Source organism: Orcinus orca, chromosome 12, assembly GCF_937001465.1.
Source record: "Orcinus orca chromosome 12, mOrcOrc1.1, whole genome shotgun sequence".
NCBI lineage: Eukaryota > Metazoa > Chordata > Mammalia > Artiodactyla > Delphinidae > Orcinus > Orcinus orca.
This window is the reverse complement of record NC_064570.1, coordinates 30,040,370-30,059,985: the sequence shown is the minus strand read 5'-3', so window position 1 is coordinate 30,059,985 and position 19,616 is coordinate 30,040,370. Positions and strand designations below refer to the sequence as shown.

At 44.2% G+C, this 19,616-nt stretch overlaps 1 protein-coding gene and 1 long non-coding RNA gene across 2 annotated transcripts in view; one reads left to right on the top strand and one right to left on the bottom strand.

Moving 5' to 3' along the window:
• Positions 1-15,868, bottom strand: part of MOXD1 (monooxygenase DBH like 1) — an 82,930-nt gene extending 67,062 nt beyond the window's left edge. Inside the window, exon 1 of the mRNA XM_004263819.4 lies at positions 14,979-15,868. Coding sequence (XP_004263867.2) covers positions 14,979-15,467 — 489 coding nt within the window. The 5' untranslated portion in view covers positions 15,468-15,868. The remainder of the gene's footprint in view (positions 1-14,978) is intronic.
• The window catches only part of LOC125960722 (uncharacterized), a 33,546-nt gene continuing 17,678 nt past the window's right edge, over positions 3,749-19,616 (top strand). Inside the window, exons 1-2 of the long non-coding RNA XR_007470693.1 lie at positions 3,749-3,811; positions 13,901-14,054. This is a non-coding gene — a long non-coding RNA (uncharacterized LOC125960722). The remainder of the gene's footprint in view (positions 3,812-13,900; positions 14,055-19,616) is intronic.

Below are 19,616 nucleotides of genomic sequence, written 5' to 3'. Positions count from 1 at the left end.
GTAGTAAAACTGAAGGGATGTGGGCAGGTTTCAGATTTAGTTTGGAGGAAGAGTCAATAGAATCTGAAGAGGTGGGTTTTATGTGTGGGAAGAAGGAAGGAGAAGAAACAAGGATGACCCCTAATTTTTGACCGGAGGTACCCAGAGGCGCCGTTTACTGAGATGGGGAAGGCTGGGGAAGAAGCAGATTTAAGATGCTACCTAGACATCCAGGTGAGAAGGTCAGGAGGCAGAGAATATGTAGACTGCTCTTAGATCAAAAAAATGCATCAACCAAGCTTCCGAAACTTACCAACTGTTATTCATCCTTGAATATAAAGGCTCCTGAAGCCCTCCAAATTCTTTTGAGTATATACAAGTCATAAGACATTCTTTTTTTCATTTTTTCGGTTTCAAAACTAATACATATTCACTATATATGATTAACATATATTCACTAATATAATTCAAATATACTGAAATATATAGTAGGGAAAGAAATGAAATACTCTCACAACTAATGTAAAGATTCAATGCATAGCTATCCACAGAGACAGCAGACCTTCTTGAGGCAGGTTAAAAAACAACATAGACAGTTTCATAGTTGCTAATGTCTTCCCTTCTGTTAATTTCTAGAATAACCTAAAAGCAAGATTGTGGAGTAAATTTCTTTTCAGCATCACACTCAAGTTGGAAGACAGCCTGAAGGGTACCTAATCCTAGCTCCTATCGAGAGGATTTCTCTCAAAAATGTTTTTAAGAGAGGATCACACAGTATTCAATATCTCCAGTGACAAAGCTCATGAGTTTACAATCTCACAAGACAACTCATTCAATTTTAACACCTCTGATGGTCAGAAATGTATTTCTTACACTAACCTAAAATAGAGTATACTAATTGGGTCTTTTTTCTTCCTTCTGGAACTTAATAGGTAGCATCTAATCCATATTTCTTGAGGAAGACTGTCCACTATTTCATGGGCAATGATCATGTCTTTTCTAATTGTTCTTTTTCCAAGCAAACATTGCCAGTGGTCTCCCATTACTCAAGTACCCCAATTTCCAGAGATTTCAATCATCCTTGGAATTCTCCTTTAGAATGATCCAGTTCACCCACACATCCTTTAAAGAAGTTATTCAAGAAGGTATCTTCTGTTACGGTTAGCCTAGTACAGATTACAATGTCAGTATTACTTCCCTTGATGTAAACGTAGAGTTTATAGGCTAATATTGCATATTTGTGTTCAACAAGCACAGCTTTTGAGCTTAAGAAGAACTAATATTTAGACCTTTTTCATATGAATTCCAATTAAGTCCAATTTTACACATTTTGTACATACACAACTAATCTTTAAACCAAGCGTTTAACTTTATTTGTATTCTCAGTGAATTTTTAACTTTTAGTTTCCTTCCGTTATTTTAATATACCACTATCCTTTTTTTTTTTACAACTTTATTGGAGTATAATTGCTTTACAATGGTGTGTTAGTTTCTGCATTATAACAAAGTGAATCAGTTATACATATACATATGTTCCCATATGTCTTCCCTCTTGCGTCTCCCTCCCTCCCACCCTCCCTATCCCACCCCTCCAGGTGGTCACAAAGAACGGAGCTGATCTCCCTGTGCTATGCGGCTGCTTCCCACTAGCTATCTACCTTATGTTTGGTAGTGTATATATGTCCATGCCTCTCTCTCGATTTGTGACAGCTTACCCTTCCCCCTCCCCATATCCTCAAGTCCATTCTCTAGTAGGTCTGTCTTTTTTTTTTTTTTGTAGTTGAATTTTTAAATTAATTTTTTTAACATCTTTATTGGGGTATAATTACTTTACAATGGTGTGTTAGTTTCTGCTTTATAACAAAGTGAATCAGTTATACATATACATATGTTCCCATATCTCTTCCCTCTTGCGTCTCCCTCCCTCCCACCCTCCCTATCCCACCACTCCAGGAGGTCACAAAGCACCGAGCCTGTGTCATGCGGCTGCTTCCCACTAGCTATCTACCTTACGTTTGGTAGTGTATATATGTCCATGCCTCTCTCTTGCCCTGTCACAGCTCACCCTTCCCCCTCCCCATATATCACTATCTTTTGAGTCCTTATTCTGTGGACTAATGTAGGCAGTCTGTTATCAACATGTTGTGACATCCTAAGAGACCTGCCAATTACTTTAGAATCATTCAGACACACCATTGATTTATTACCACAACTACAGGTTGGTTCAGCAAATCAAATGCAAAAGCAAATGCAGTCTTGTGAGTATAACTTGTGTTTATTGAAACCATGCTGACCTCTAGTCACAAACCAATTGCTTAGGGCCAAGCATTCACAAACCAGTTGCTTAAAGTTTGTCCTTGAATTTCCTCAAAAATTATTATCGGGCTTCCCTGGTGGCGCAGTGGTTGACAGTCCGCCTGCCGATGCAGGGGACACGGGTTCGTGCCCCTGTCCGGGAAGATCCCACATGCCACGGAGTGGCTGGGCCCGTGAGCCATGGCCGCTGAGCCTGCGCGTCCGGAGCCTGTGCTCCGCAACGGGAGAGGCCACAACAGTGAGAGGCCCGTGTACCACAAAAAAAAAAAAAAAAAAAAAAAATTACCATGACTCTCCCCCATCTACTCCTTCAGTAGATATTTTTCCCCAAGTTGAAAATCTGGGACGTTTCTCTCCATGTAATCATCTGACAATTCTGATATTTCACTGAGCGACTCATTATAATAATACTTTGTATTTATTGAGTACTTTTAATGTGCCACATACTCTGCTAAGAGCTTTACATGCCTATTTCATTTAATCCTCACAAAAGCCCCATGCGTTAGATATAATTCCCTTCTTCATAAAGGGAACTGTCGTTTTAGAGACGTTAAGGAGTTTGCCAAGGGCCACACAAGGAGTAAGTAGCGAGCAGTGCTGGGATTCAGAGCAGGGCTTCCTGCTTTTAGCTGCTCAGCAGGTATTTCTTGAGGACCCGCCAGGCACATGGACTCTTTCCTGGTCCCTCAGGAAGACTGTGGCAGCACGGCCATACTCATCCACCTGTAAATGTTGCATCCCCACCCTAATAAAACACGAATCATCCACCACTCCTGCTTCTTTTCCTCCTCTCCCTACTGCAACTATAGCTTTAGGGCATTTCACTTCTTATTAGCAACCTTGGAAAATGAAGGAGGGAAGGAAAAGAAGATCTATTTACGTAACTAGAAAGACAGTTCAGAATTTTTCCAAATACAAAGGGAGTCCATTTTGTCACTGGTAATTCTAAAAAAAGATTTTAGAGCAGAACACGCCTCTTGAACAGGCTGAGAAATTAGTTAAGACTTTCATTTATTAATATTCCTTTAATGCCCTGTGGCCATATATAACTTATGAATTTTAGACTCTGTGTGGGCAGATATTCCTGTTGCTTAGAAATACAGCAGCTAGTACCGACTGACAAAAGGTGTGTAGGAATGGTAGAGGGCTATGAGGAGGAGGGAGATTTCTGGCTCAGCATGTTTTAAAATACACCACTACCCACAATTCTTCCATTGCTGCTCTCGTTTCAGCATGTACTTTCGAGAAAATACTTAGAAGTATCACCAAATCTGTTGAACATTTCAGAAGTGTTTCAATTCTAGAAAAACCCACTTTATTTTTCTACTTTACAAAATAATCTTAACTATCTAAGAATATGTTTGCCCTTGCTTCAAACATCAAGTGGTCACTCTGAATTGCTTTGTCCAGAATCCTGCTATGCGTCCCCATGCCCGGTGCCTGGAATCTTCCAAGCTTCTATAGGTGGACCACACAGGGGTCACCCGATTCTGATCAAAGAGCCTAACCACATAAGGTCAGTAGTTCCCGAACTCGTCTGCACATTTCAGAATTGCCTTCACAGAGTCAATTAAGAAACTTTAAAATATATTAATGCCTGTGTCCACCACCCCACAGAGATTGTGATTTAATGGGTATTAAGGAGGGATGGGGGTTGCCTGGATGGTGAAAGTTTTAAAAGATGCCCTGGTGATTCTAATGCGCAAATGTGGGAATTTCTGATGAAGGAAGCATCTTTCCCAGTTCTCAGTCTTCCATGAGCTCTGCCTGCTCACCACTGGATTCCAATCCACCGTAGCACAGATCCACCTCGGCCCTGCCCAAAGGGATCTGGATGTCCAAAGTACCAGAGGCCTTGCTTCTACATGGTTTCATCTACCAAGAACTTCCTTGTATGAGTGGGTTTCTGTGCATGAAGTTTGCAGGGGGAAAAATGGTAGCAATTTAGCTGTATCTAAGAAACTGAGACTTCCAAGTTTTAGTCTAAAAATTGCCTGAAAGATGGAAATCTTCCCCAGACGCGTGTGGTTTGGTTGCTCTAGCTTCTCAAAGTCTTTTAGCTCCTCAAAGTCCTTCAGCTCTCTCATATTATTGAAGACGAGAAAGGACACAGAGTATAAGAGGAAAACATTCATACCTGGTATTAAGAAAGAAACTCCTATAAAATCACTGAGTCTGGGCTTCCCTGGTGACGCAGTGGTTGAGAGTCCCCCTGCCGATGCAGGGGACACGGGTTCGTGCCCCGGTCCGGGAAGATCCCACATGCCCCGCGGAGCGGCTGGGCCCGTGAGCCATGGCCGCTGAGTCTGCACGTCCGGAGCCTGTGCTCCGCAACGGGAGAGGCCACGGCAGTGAGAGGCCCGCGTACCGCAAAATAAAATAAAATAAAATAAAATAAAATCACCGAGTCTCTAGATCAAAGCCTGAAAGACTCTAGTTGAGCTTACTAAACATCTGTGTAACAATGCCACAGAAATAGAAAAGAGAGCTCATGCGGTTCAGACACGTTAATTATATTTCCTCCAGGTAGGCAGTCTCCTATATTCAAGGTCTACGGAGTCCTTTGATGCCCATGCCAGATAATCTTCTTCATAGTATATGATATTTTGAATTGTAAACACTATGGTTAATCTTGAAAGACAACCTTTAAACTTGGGATGTTTGTTTTCCTTCGTGTTTTGATTCTAAGCATCCAGTCTAAAACAGCCCCACTGTTGTTCCTTATCACATCACCCTATTTTAATTCTCTGCACAGCAGTTACCACTTTCTGATATTTTTGTTGCTTGTTTATTTGTTTATCCCCCATCAAAATGTGAGCCCCCTGATACCACTGATTTCCTCCCACGAAATGCTATATCCCCAGCATCTAGAACTGTTCAATAAACCTTCCATAAATATTGGTCAAGTGAACGAATGAACATTCTAACATTCTCTGCCTATGGGTGAGTACTTTACTAACAGTCATATGCAAGTCCCAAATGATTCTCATGCTGTGTGGCCTGGAGCCTCAGGCTTATACATCTACAAAATGGGAGAAATAAGATATTAACCTTATAGGGCTATTGTGAGAATTACATGAGATAACACACTTTAAGGACTTATCATAATGTATGGCATATATTAAGAACTCCACGAGGGACTTCCCTGGTGGTCCAGTAGTAAAGAATCCGCCTTCCAGTGCAGGGGACAAGGGTTCCATCCCTGGTCTGGGAACTAATATCCCACACGCTGCGGGCCAACTAAGCCCGTGCACCTCAACTAGAGCCCACGTGCCACCAACTACAGAGCCCACGCACCCTGGAGCCTGTGCGCCACAACTAGAGAAGAGAAAACCCGCACGTCACAACTAGAGAGAAGGCCGCTACCACAACGAAAGATCCCACACACCTCAACGAAGACCCCGCATGCCGCAACTAAGACCCTACACAGCCGAAAAACAACCCAAGAACTCCATGAATGAAAAATCACATCATAGAAATGTATATCTATGACATTCATAGTACAACAAAAGTAGTGAGAGAGATACTATGATTTTATCACTTTTTAAGAAAGTGAACGGTGGTTTATTAATTCATCATTTGTAATAGAGCCTTATTAAAATAAAGTTGCTGGCAAAAGGAATGAATTCATTATATATCATGTTTCTGGAAATGTTTGATCCATACGTAAAAACAAAAAACAAACCAAAAAACACCTCTGTCTATGGATGCCTCACAATGCTGCTTATTGTAACTTTTTATTTTATTTTATTTATTTTTTTTTTGGCAGTACGCGGGCCTCTCCCGTTGCGGAGCACAGGCTCCGGACGCGCAGGCTCAGCGGCCATGGCTCACAGGCCCAGCCGCTCCGCGGCACGTGGGATCTTCCCGGACCGGGACACGAACCCGTGTCCCCTGCATCGGCAGGCAGACTCTCAACCACTGTGCCACCGGGGAAGCCCTGCTTATTGTAACTTTTAAAAAATAATTAGTACAGAACTTTTTTTTTTGTGGTAAATATTTTTTGTTTATTGAAGTATCGTTGATTTACAATATTGTGTTAGTTTCAGGTGTAAAGGGATGCAGTTATATATACATTCTTTTTTTATATTCTTTTCCATTATGGTTTATCACAGGATATTGAATATGGTTCCCTGTGCTCTACAGTAGGACCTTGTTGTTTATCCATCCTGTCTATAATGGTTTACACCTGCTGACCCCAGCCTCCCACTCCATCCCTCCCTGCAACCCCCCCCACCTTGGCAACCATAAGTCTGTTCTCTGTGTCCATGAGTCTGTTTCTGTTTTGTAGGTAAGTTCGTTTGTGTCATATTTTAGATGCCACATAAAAGTGGTATCATATGGTATTTGTCTTTGTCTGACTTACTTTACTTTGTATGATAATCTCTGGGTTCATCCATGTTGCTGCAGATGGCATTATTTCATTCATTTTTAAGGCCGAGTAATATTCCATTGTATCTGTATATACCACATTTTCTTTATCCATTCATCTATCAATGGATATTTAGGTTGCTTCCATGTCTTGGCTATTGTAAATGGTGCTGCTATGAACACAGGGGTGCATGTATCTTTTCAAATTATAGTTTTGTCCGGGTATATGCTCAGGAGTGGGATTGCTGGATCATATGGTAGTTCTATTTTTAGTTGTTTAAGGATCCTCCGTACTGTTCTCCATAATGGCTGCACCAACTTACATCCCCACCAAGAGTGTAGGAGGGTTCCCTTTTCTCCACACCCTCTCCAGCATTTGTTATTTGTAGACGTTTTAACGATGGCCATTCTGACGGGTGTGAGGTGGTAGCTCATTGTAGTTTTGATTTGCATTTCTCTAGGAATTAGTGACGTTGAGCATCTTTTCACGTGCCTGTTGGCCATCTGTATGTCTTCTTTGGAGAAATGTCTATTTAGGTCTTCTGCCCATTTTTTGATTGGGATGTTTGTTTTGTTGTTGGTGGCAGTATGATAAAAACTGAGCTGTAACCCAAGTGAACTCTTTGGGGTCCTCAAAAAAATGTTCAGATTGTACAGGGGTCCCGAGATGGAAATGCTGGCATGTCACTGGTGTCTGTCAGTCAGGCAAGGGATGCGTGATGAGCCGAGTGGCTCATCCAGTGAAAGTGCCCCACGCACAGTTCAGTTCAACCTCTTTTTCCCCTATTGTTATTTTTTTCCTTTGTGTGGGTTCCCGGGAGTGGAGTTTCCAGATTAAGAAGCAAAAAGGTTTTGGAAGCTCCCCACTCCAACTTATAATTACATATTTAAACATTTTAAAATTTTATTTTAATTTTTTTCTGGCCATGCTGCAGAGCTTATGGGATCTTAGTTCCCCAATCAGGGATTGAACCTGGGCCCTCAGCAGTGAAAGCACCGAGTCCTAACCACTGGACCGCCAGGGAATTCCCTAAACATTTTTTTTTAAACTGTGGTAAATTATATGTAACATAAAATTTACTGTCTTAACCATTTTTAATCGTATCTTCCCAAACTGAAACTCCGTCCCCATTAACCACTCAGCCCCCCATCCCCCTCCCCAGCCCCAGGCAACCACGAACCCATGCTCTGTGTCTGTGGATCTGCCAGTTCTGGACGTTTCCCATCAATGGAATCACACACTCTGTGTCTGGCTTCTCTCACTGAGCATCGTGTTCTCAGGGTCCATCCATGTGGTAGCAAGGGTCAGGGCTTCACCCTTTCCGTGGCTGAGGGACGTCCCCGTGTGTGGAGGGACACGGTGTGTTTCTCCGTCATCTGGTGAGGGACACTCAGGCTGTTTCCACCTTCTGTGCTGCTGTGCACACACACGTACAGGTTCGCTTTGGAAGTTTGTAGGTTTGTGTTGCTAAGCCCCTTCCCCTGGCTGGTCCCCACTGGCACGCTCTTCAGCAAAACTGCCTCATTGGTCCCGGGTCCCGAGGATGATCCTGTTGCTGAACGAGGGGGAAGGGCTGCCTGTGTTTGGGTTCCTGCAGGTCCTTTCCCTTCTGCTCCCACTGACCATTTACTCTTCCAGGGCCACGGCGGTGAAGACCAGGTCCTCGGCGGGTGCGCCCCGCACGTCTTCCAGGATCTGCTCCACCGTGGGGGGCGCCAGGCGGGTGGGCAGCACCACGCGCTTCTTGGCCTTGGGGCCCATCCCTGGCGGCAAGACTTCAGCCACAACCGCGGCCCAGTGGCCACTAGTACAGAACTTTTAAACACAGAATATTTCTCCAGGAAACCTCTTCCCAATCTATGTCTTTTTAACTTGTTAAATTTTAAAATAGACTGGGGAAAAAAAGCTTCACGTTAGGACAACATACAGCACACACATAAGCAGAGAATTCTACAAAAATAAAAATAACTTCAAATATATCACTTTTTGTTAACTGTAAAAATGGGATTATATATGGGTGCTGTGCAAATAATGTATAGACCAAATTAAATTTACTACTGAGGCCTTTTGTCGTCATCTAATGTAGCCAAAAATTATGAGAAAATCTTTAAACAATGTTTGCTTTTACAAGTTAAATGTTGATGTTTTGGGCATTTACTTGCTGCTCGTAAGAGCTCAGAGTTCAGTTGATTCCCCTTAAATTTCCTAAACCACCCCCGCCCCAATTTTACGGTTAAGAAACTAAGCCTTAGGTACCTATTAAACGACTTGTTGGAGGCCATACAGATCAGTAGCCTGGATTCATTTCCTCTCAGTCCTGGTTTGGTGGTCTTTCTTCTCCTACAAGCAACTGGTAGCTTACATAAAAACATATTAACAGTTTTCTTCCTCAATAGTGAAAAACATGTTAATAAAATGCATTTTTATTTGAAGTGGATTCTTGCCTCTCCTTCCAAGAATCCAGAAATAGGCTGTTGGTTGCCTGAAGTCTTAAACCTTGATGGTCAATTCAGGTGCACTGTTCTCTTCGCTCTTACTCTGCCCTTTCCTCAGGCTGGCGCTATGAAATCATCTGCTCTTCCAGGGAGAACCACACAGCTGAAGAGTATCCTGGTGTGTTGCTGTTCCAGCTTACATTGGTGCATGTGTACTTATTACTAATGCACAAAGCATGAAGCTTGGAGAGGTCCCTTCATCATCTGGAAATTGATGGTGGGGGGGGAGAGGACATAATTTGAAGATTTATAAATATCTCTTAACAAAGCCCCAGCTGAGCTGTGTCAGGGTTGCACACTCTCTTCGCCTTTCCCTTACAGCTTTTCAATTTGCTTTCCAAACATTTCTTTGTTGCCGTTGGCCCCGGTGCACTTAAAAGGAGCACATCGTTAACCACAAAGAATGCTCACTGTTTTCTGTGATTTCAAATCACAGCATAATTTCCGAACATTTCCTCAGGGAGCAGCCCTGCAGCAATTACCCTGCTGCTGAAGACTTCCTTCTCATCACAGAAAAGTTTCAGTCCTAGCGACGGCCAACCAGCAAGGCTGTAACAAATGATGACATAGGTTTCAGCCTCCATTCCCCAGCGATTTACACCCCCAAAGGAAGAGTGAATCCATTTTTGTGCAAATTCAACAGGCACATCTGACAATGCTGCCCTCTTCTCCAACTCACACAAGCTAGGCATTCATCAACCCGGATTACTTCCCCCAAATGGGGACTCACAGTTGCTAAGTGGCTTGGGTCGGGGTGGGATCACTCTGTGTCAAAAAGGGGCAAAGTACAAGGAAAGGACACGAATCTGAGTGCATCAGGGAAGTGAGAGTTGAGTTAATTCATTGAGACAAAATAGTGAGGCTTTCCAAAGCGGAGGCAAGAGGAAAGACCGCTTCCCACCCCCACCCCTGGCTGTTCTGTGAAACACACTGTCTCTGAAACTGACCTCAGCAGCATCCCAGGGGTAATGTGTCCCCAAGTGTAACCCGATCCAGAGCAACTTACCCAACAGGGCACACTGGGACGGGCTTTACTTCACAACCGCGTTTCTCTCTTTTCTTTACCATTTTGATGGTACCTGGTTATACAACATTTGAAGAAATATCTCCAGACGGGGTCGGAGGGTTACAAAACGGGCAGGGCAAATTTCCACAATACCTCATCTCTGGGTGTGGTTTTAAGGATGTCCAAGCCAGTATACTGCCTTGAGGCAAGGAAATCAAAATCTGATTTTTCACTCCACGACTCTACAAGCAAATGTCGCGCTGCCCTCCGGAGACAGTCTCATTGGGTCCAGCCCTGAATTAGTGATGGGCAACCACTGAAAAATGTGGGTTTGTGGAGGTTTAGAACTCTTTTTCTGGGGGGAGGGGTGGGAGGAATGGGGACTGGGAGGCTAACCATTCACTAACTTCTTGTGAGTCACGCAGGTGCGGGCGCACGCGCGCGCGCGTGTGTGTGTGTGTGTGTGTGTGTGTGTGAAGGGGGGGAGGGTAAGGAAAGAGGTGAAAAAGTAAGCACTTGCCTCCCAAACCGAGCAGTGTCAAGAGAGGGTGACTACATGGTGACAGGTACTCAGAAGCGGTGGTGGAAGGGAACTGGCAAGTTGGTGACGATGGGTGTGGCTGCGTGGACTTTCCGAAGATGGCCACACTAATATCTTCCCCTCCCATGTGACCTCCTCCCAGCATGAGGTTGAGGTGGCATCTACATTCTCTCTTCAATCCAGTGGGGCTGTGACTACAGCAGAAGACACAGTCCGTCATTCCATGGCTAAATTATAAAGGGCCATCCAGTTTCCACCTGGGCCTCTCCAGATGTTCACTCTTGGGACCCAGCCACTCTGCTGGGAGGAAGCCAGGCAGCTACATGGAGAGGCCACGTTCCCGACACAGTACCGGCGGAGGTCCAGCCAACAGCCAGCATCCATTGCCTGTCAGACAAACCAGTGAGAGAGCCTCCAGGTGACTCAAGCACTCACCTTGGAGCTGACACCACGTGGAGCAAAGAAGACCTGTCACCACCAAGTCCTGCTCAGATTGCAGCTTTGTGAGCAAAATAAGCCACTGTGGTACGGGGTGCTTCGTTACACAATGACAGACAACCAAAAGAAGGGGCAAGGTCCCCGCTGGACGTTTCTTGACACAGAATAAATCTGGCCTGAAGAGAAATGGGACCTGCCTCTCTGCCTTTTCTGGATTTTCATAATTTGGGTTGATTCTTTATTAACTTTAGCTTCTTTTCCTTTTGGTCCCAGATGAAGCTGTCCATGGGATATATCTCAACTGAAATTGTGTATGTACGTGCGCACTACAGGGTGCTTTGTACAACTTTGAATTGTGGCTGCTATTTACCAATCAGAAGGTTTTACTTACACACACACACAGACTAAAAATCTTTCTTCTCTTGGGACTTCCCTGGTGGTGCAGGGGTTAAGAATCTGCCTGCCAATGCAGGGGACACAGGTTCAAGCCGTGGTCCGGGAAGATCCCACATGCCGCGGAGCAGCTAAGCCCGTGCGCCACAACTACTGAGCCTGCGCTCTAGAGCCCGTGAGCCACAACAACTGAGTCTGCATGCTACAACTACTGAAGCCCGCGCGCCTAGAGCCCGGGTTGCGCAACAAGAAAAGCCACCACAATAAGAAGCCTGCGTACCTCAAGGAAGAGCAGCCCCCGCTCACCGCAACTAGAGAAAGTCCACGCGCAGCAATGAAGACCGCAGCCAAGAATAAATAAGTTAAATAAATAAATTTTTAAAAAAAGTTTCTTCTCTCAAAAAAACAAAAACAAACGGAAGATCTGGCAATACTCGATTTGCATTTCTACATAACAGTAATTCACATGCAAAAACTTGGGTTTCTTCTCTCCCCTCTACTCTGCTGCATTACAATCCTCCCTGTTCCACTCAAGACTTGTCACTCTTACATTTGCTGCTTGACCTCTACATGAATTTGGGTTTATGACATCTGTTTCAACGACAATTCTCTGCCTGGCTGGTTAGGATTTATTCTTAAATAGTTATCCAGGAGTTAACATTCTATTGAAAAGAGGAGTTTAAGGTCACCAGTTTAATAATAAACTGAGTTTAATAATCATCATTATTAAAAGTCATAATACTAAAAGAATAAAAAATATGTAAAGGTCAAGTTTTTTTTAATTAAATAAGAAAGGATGAAATAAAATATATAGAAAATAGCCACAAGGGGAGGTGACTAGGATGTCAACTTAGGTTGTTATCATACACTCTGATGCCATCCTACATTGTGCCCCAGAAGCCAATGCTTTTTGTTGTATTGTTTCATGCAAAATTTGTTCTTTTTTTTTTTTTTGCGGTACGTGGGCCTCTCACTGTTGTGGCCTCTCCCGTTGCGGAGCACAGGCTCCGGACGCGCAGGCTCAGCGGCCATGGCTCACGGGCCCAGCCGCTCTGCAGCATGCGGGATCTTCCCGGACCGGGGCACGAACCCGTGTCCCCTGCATCGGCAGGCGGACTCTCAACCACTGCGCCACCAGGGAAGCCCCAAAATTTGTTCTTATTGGGAGTAAAATTACACAAAATTCAGTCTACTAGTGGAATCACATACACAATGTTTAACAACCCTATTTACCTTTTGGTATAGTTGCTGAGGATACCCTTATCACACCATTGCATGAAGAATCTCAAATCAATAGTTTCTAGGGGGAAGATACAATTTCAAGAGTTGGGAAATGGAATCACCCAGACTGGATGATCCGGCTGGAACTGATACATTTCTTTTTATTTTTAGTGTCTGGGGTCTTTCATTTTATTGAAGAAGTTTTTAATAAATTTTCTTTCTCCTTAACTGATAAGCATAATTTTTATTGTATATTATATGTCCTAAAATGAATGGGATGCTTAAAAACATGGAATAGTAAAGGATGTCAGTCAACTATGAAAATGGTGATCCTTTATACACGAAAATAAAGATTTCATCTCCTTAGGAATAAAAACAGAGGGGAAAGTCCTACTTCGTGCTCATTAAATATATTGGGAAAGGATCCATTTCCAAGGCTTATTTCATAGTGATATGTGTTCAGTAATCACTTTAAGAAAAGTTCTATGTTTCAAAACCCATCTAAAGAGCACTTAATTAATTCTTATGTGATCTTTATGAAGAACCACCAGCAGTGTGAAAATACTGTAGTTTAACAAACCCTGTGTTTGTGGTGTGCCCATTATGGCATGTTGAAACAGAATTCTACTCTTAGTCTTTCATTTGATATCAAATTGGATGGGCTTTCTAGAACTGCTACTCTTCTGGGGAAATCAATATCAAGTTATCTTTTAAAGTATACATGCTCTGTTTTATGATATCACTATAGTAAGACTTGCGCCCTTCAACAAAACTTGCAAGGATAGTTAAGGGGCATTTGACTCTCCCCACCCTAAAAAAACAAACAGACAAACGAACAAAAAGATGTGGCTCAACAGGTGTTTAAATAAGGTATTGTCTACTTCATATCAGAAGAGAGCTAAGTTATTCAGCTAGTGAGGCCTGTGTTTGGGGTCAAATTCTTGGTTTACAAATTTAATGTCTGAGGTGCTCCAGAAGGAGAATATTTATACATCAATGACTTCAACAGAGTGTAATCCTCATATAACTTTACTTTCTTGGAGTTGTCCTTATTTGGGGAGGAAAGGACTAATTTATGAAAATATAGACAACAGAATGGTTTTAAAGTTTTTATTGCTGTCATTTTTTAAAATTTCTAGCCGGAGTTAAAAGGCCAATGCCAAAATCAGCGTTAAAAATCAATTGCAGAATGTTGTGGAAATCAAACTTAGAAGTCAGAAATAAAATTACTGCGAAATGCTCTTTGAAATCCATCGTGCACATCGATTTTAACATCATCAAAGCCTTAACACAGTGCCAGAGCAACTAGTTTTCATCTGCATCAAGAGACTTTTGGCAATGGTCAGCATTTTTGGATGAACTTTGATAAGCAACACTATATTTACCACGATGTTATGTCGTCGTGGAGAAGTGTCCAAATGTCGGTCAAGATCGAACAGACAAAGATGTCCAGAAAACCTACCTACCTAATCATTCTGATCATCTCATAATTTTAAAAAAAATTTTCCTATTCATAAAAACATCTGTGAACAGGCAACGACTCTACTCGGGCTCTTTCAAAGCAAAACTGTAGCTGTCAAATTGATTTTGTTTGCTATCAAAGTAAGTGAAAAGTTTTGCCACTTAATAGGGGGTTTTGCCTGGGGACTCCAGGTTTTGTAGGTTTTGCGGCTTCCTAAACGGCTCTCAGAATAGCAAGCTCCTAGCGATTCTTGGGGACCTTTCATTCATCTCTCGGGTAAGGTAGCTGACCCAGCCCGCGAGCCAGGAGGCTTCAGAATAGCCGAGATGTGGGAAGTTCTGAGATCCCCGACCCTCGATAGCAAGACAGCAAATGCTACAGCTCTCTGGTCCCTTCAACCCTGAGAGCTGTCTCGTTAGGCCCCCAAAGCCGGGGTCCCTCTCCTTTCCTGTGAGGGATGAAGGGGGGGTGCGTGGCAGGTGTGTACCTGGGGGATGTATTAAATGGGGCGCTGGGGACAGGAAAGTGCTCAGAGACGAAAAGCTGCCTGGCGTCACCGTGCTCAGCGGTGAAACCTGGGCGCCGGAGGCTACAGGAGCGGACGGCGAAGGCAAACGGGTGCCGGGCAGGGGCGGCGGGGCGGTGGGGCGGCGGGGCGCGACGGCGTCCAGTCTCGGCCGGAGGGAAATCCGGGTGGCCCGGGGTCAGGACCGGCCGGGGCGCGGCGGGGCGGCTCCGAGAGGGGACGCGCTTACCTGGAGGTAGGGCCGCCCGCGGAGCACGCCGCCCACGACGATGTCGGCCGCGGCCATGGTCCCGGTGGGCGAGAAGCCGAAGCCCACGTAGCCGCCGGTGCGCACCTCGAGGCGGAAGGCTAGCCGGCCGCCCCGCGGGCCCCAGCTCAGCCAGTACTTGCCCTCCGAGTCGAGGAGGGTGCGGTGCGGGAAGGGCCGGCCCGAGCCCCCCGCCGCCGCGCCGGGCAGCAGGCCGCACAGCAGGAGCAGCGGCCAGCGGCACATCCTCGGGCGCGTCCCGCCTGGCGGCACCTGGGCTCCCGCCGCCTGGAACACGGTGGTCGCACGCCGAGCGGCGGCCGAGAGCCGGCGGCTGGGCACCGCCCCCCGTCCCGCCCGCCGGGAGGGGCCGGACCGTCCCGCTCTCCCTCCCAGGCCCGGGCGGCCCGCCAGCCCGTCGGCCCGGGTCCCGCCGATTCCAGCTGCGTCCCGCCCTTGCCGCCCATCCATCTGCCACCCCGCGCCCCTGCTTTGGTCCCCGAGGTGGGATTCAGTGGGGAGTGGAGCGACGGACGTCCTGGAAGGAGAAAGGAGGAGGTGGAAGCCGAGGCAAGGGGGTCGGGGGCAGAGGGAAAAGGAGCGGGGAGAGTGAGCACGTCTTGGGGACCAGGGGGTGGGGATCCCAGGGGAAAGAATAAGGAATTGCCGACAGAGGGTAAGTTTAGCTTAACCGAGGAGGGGAGGACCCGAGTAATCAAAGGGATAACACTGGGTTTGCTGGAGGGCAAGTAAGAGAAAGTCCCGTCCAGGGTTAACCGCTTAATATTTCGGTATTCGCTGCTGTCGATTTTCCGAAACCACTGTACACAGCGATGCCTCTACCCCGCCGGGAACACGGTTCACCTCGTCCAGCGCATCTCTCTCACCCTTTCATCGAGTCTGGGGAGATCTGGTTCCTGACGGCAGGAGTCAGCACCTTCAGGCTTGCCTCCTTCTGCCTGGTTTTTGTTTGATTTGGTTTGGTCTTGAGGGGACAAAATTCTGCCAAACCACTCTGCCATCAGCAAATAGGTCAGGGTTGAAGCATCATTTGGGAGTTAGATTTTAATTTGATATCCTCGTTTCCTGCTCTTTCAAGTTCTGGCCATAGTCATGTTTATCAAAAAGTGTTTTTGTCTCTACCTTTGACCACATCACTCCTGTCTTCAGAATGCTAATTACTCCGTGTGGCAACTGCAAATTACCTTCTTTATTTATTCATTTATTTATATTCTGCCATGTTTCAAAAGAGTTCTAAAGTGGCTTATAAAATACAAATAATACAAAATATAAAAATAAGAGGATATCAGATTAAAAAATATGGGTAAGAAGAATACTACAAATATGTACTATTTACTTTGGATTTGGAGGCTCCACACAAGCTGCTTATATTAATTCTCTCTCTTCGAGTCACGTTTCAGCCTGTTTTTTCCTGCTCCTATTTTCTCTTGCCGTTCCTTTTCCCATAACTTTTCCAGAGTTGCCACCATGCATCAAAACTGTGGTCTCCCAAAGATTCGGGCATATTTGACTAATTCTGGAAAGCAACCTTCCACCGGATCTGTTTACCAGGGAGTTCAGGGAGTTGCTTGAGAAGGGACTCATCCCAAGCAGAGAGGGGACTGAAGTCTACAGGTTTAGTCAATGACAACAGACCACCATCAGAGTAGAGCAATGTTGAAACCTTGGGATAAGGCAAGAAATAAAAGAGCCTGTGAAGCCTTTAAAGAACTGAGGCATTGAGAGTATGAACTCAGCCGCCACAGGGCTCCCTGGGCAGACATCAACTTCAGCAAACTAAGAATCGCATCCTTAGAACTGCATTTATACAAGCACAGGGGCATGGCTACTGCTGTTGCTCTGGCCAGGAAGAGAAAGGGAATGTGGAGAGAGGGCAACAAAATGGTGGACATGGAGGCCAAGAAGAGTGGGTCTTGATACCATGTGAGGCACAGGCATTTCAGGGGAGTTACATTACTGCAGAGTGATCAAAGGCAAACTTCCTGTTTTGTGACCCCACTTTTATCCCTAGCATAGAGGAGCCTGGAATACATGGTTACATCTGCTTCCTGGGGTTTGTTATATAAATCCCAAATTCACATCTGGAATCTGACCCCTGTTTACTGTTCTAGCTTTACCTTCCATCACTGCCATGTCACTCACCCACTTCCAACCGGACACATAAAAGCTGCCTCTAGAATCCTCAAAAGAGAGCCCTGCTGTTTCCCATCACTGTGCCTTTTCAGATTGCTCACACTCTGCCACACTTGCCTTTTCTTCCCTCCATTCTTCGAAGTATTTTCTGATCCTTCTTCCCACGTGTCCGTCAGATTGCATTGACCCCTCCACAGTGGTACCCATGCCCATAGAATGTTCTGTCCAGACCTCATGATGGCGCCCCTAACATTTCAGTGTCTGTCCATATGCTTGTTTTCCTCCAGGAGCCTTTTAAGTCAGGAACAGATTCTGGTTCCTTGTTCTAGCACATTGCCTAGAATATGGCTGAACATGCAATAGTGCTTAATAAATACTTGTAGGAAGAATAAATAGATGCATTTTCAGATCCTCCCGGAAGCATCCTCTTAACAAAGATGGGCTGTGGAGGGAAAGCTTGGCCCCCAGATATGATTGAATGTTCTGCTCTGCCCTGGTATTGAGGCAAAAATAGAAAAGGAGACCATACATGAATACACAAAAGAGAAAGTCTTAAATGGTCTTTATTCTTTCATAAAGTCAGCATGTTGAGGGTGAAGTTATTGTCCTTTGCTTGTCTGTAACTGGCATTGCATCCAAAACACCCTGAGTGCTTAAGAACTATTAAAACTAATATAATCGTGTTGAGATTAGGTCAACAAACAGAACATCATTAGCATAATTCATCCTCAAGAGACCCATTCTGCCTTGGCTTGAATCACCCCAGTAAATGAAGACAAAAGAGACAATTTTATCTAAGTGTGCTTTATAAGCTGCCTGAGTTCCCTAGATCAATACCATCTCCCCGCTCAGTTGCATCAAGTCGCAGTTTCCCAGCTGGGAAATTAATTACTGTACAACTGCTTGTCTTAAATCTGTAAGGAAAGCAGGAAGAAATCACAGGTCCATCAAAAACTCAGGGTATAGAGCCGAGAAGAGAATGAAATCAGTGGCAAGAGGTTTCAAATTTACTTTTTTAACTATTGTTTTTGTAAAAATGATAGTTGCTCCTTATTTAAAGCACAAGATCAGGAAATGCAAAAAATATGAATAAGAAAGTAAACTTAAAAAATCACCTGAAATTCCACCATCCAAAAATAACACTTGTATGAATTCCGAGAACATCATTCCAGAACCTAGTGCCATTAAAACCTTGAAGGAAGAGCCTGTTGAATAAGAATTTGCAAAGAAACAGGTGAATTACTTTTGTAAAACTCCTCTTGAAATAAACAGAGTGACTCTAAACCTGCTGGTTACAATCACATTTTTTAGGTTTCTTCTCTACACATGTATCTAAAAAAGAAACAAAATACAAAACTAGAGATTCAGTGAGGTCCTTCTTGAGTTCAGAACATTCAACCAAATTACTCATTCTTAAAAAATGAATCATTTTTTCACACTTTTCAATCAGGAATTCTAAATGTGATGTGTATTTTGAATCCTTACCCATTCTGATACACAGCTTGCCATCAGCCAGCGTGTCTGCATCCATGCTGGGCTTCCTTACCTTGGAACCCTCGCTGCTGTGGAAGGTTTATTTATATTTCCACGTTTGTCAACTGCAAGGGCGGAGGAGGATGGAAAAAAAGAAAGCTCAAGAGACCCTAACAAGCCAATGCAAAGTCCTTGGTATGAACCAGGATTATCTGAAATAGGTTATTTCTTAAGTATGGGAGTATAATTTCCCGTCTACTTGTACCTAAGGTGCAACAATAAAACTAAATATTTATAAAGTTCCTGTCTTCTAGGGAGCTCAAAGAAAAATATTTATATAAGTGATCTCAGCAGTTCTCCAGCATTCAAAGAGGGAAGCTGAAGCATTTCTCATTTCATCTGTTAACTAAGCCTCTTGTGTGGATAGGCTTAGTTAGTAGACGAAAGTTGGCCACTGGTTCAAGTTAATACTGTGAGTCAGTGGCAGAAAAGCCAAAAATAGAACTTTGGTTTCTTTCTTCTTTTTTTTTTTTTTGACTACATACTTTCCTTAGCTCTCACCTCATATCCACTAAAAAAAAAAGTAATTTTTAAAGCTACCAGGTCATCATCATGAAACTTTCAGCCGGGCTGTTAATTTTCACACGAGCCAGATGCCGTGATCCGCTATTAGCCCAATATTATACTCCTTATTTTAATAACGGATGATACCAATGATGATGGTGGCACGGACGAAGAAGTGCATTTATTTTTATTATTAAAAAACTGAAATGGGCTTAACTGAGTTCTTGAGGTTACTTTGAAAATATGTGCCAGTTGGCCTTGAAAATCCCTCCATATGAAGATAACAACAAGCAAAGCACTTTCTCTGTGCAAAACCTGCACTTCGGTATTATCTATAAACCGCGCTCTGAAATCAAACTGTTTCAACTAGAAAAAGTAATAAAATTTTCTTAGAGGAAAAAAATAATACTGTTTTATTTTTTATCACTA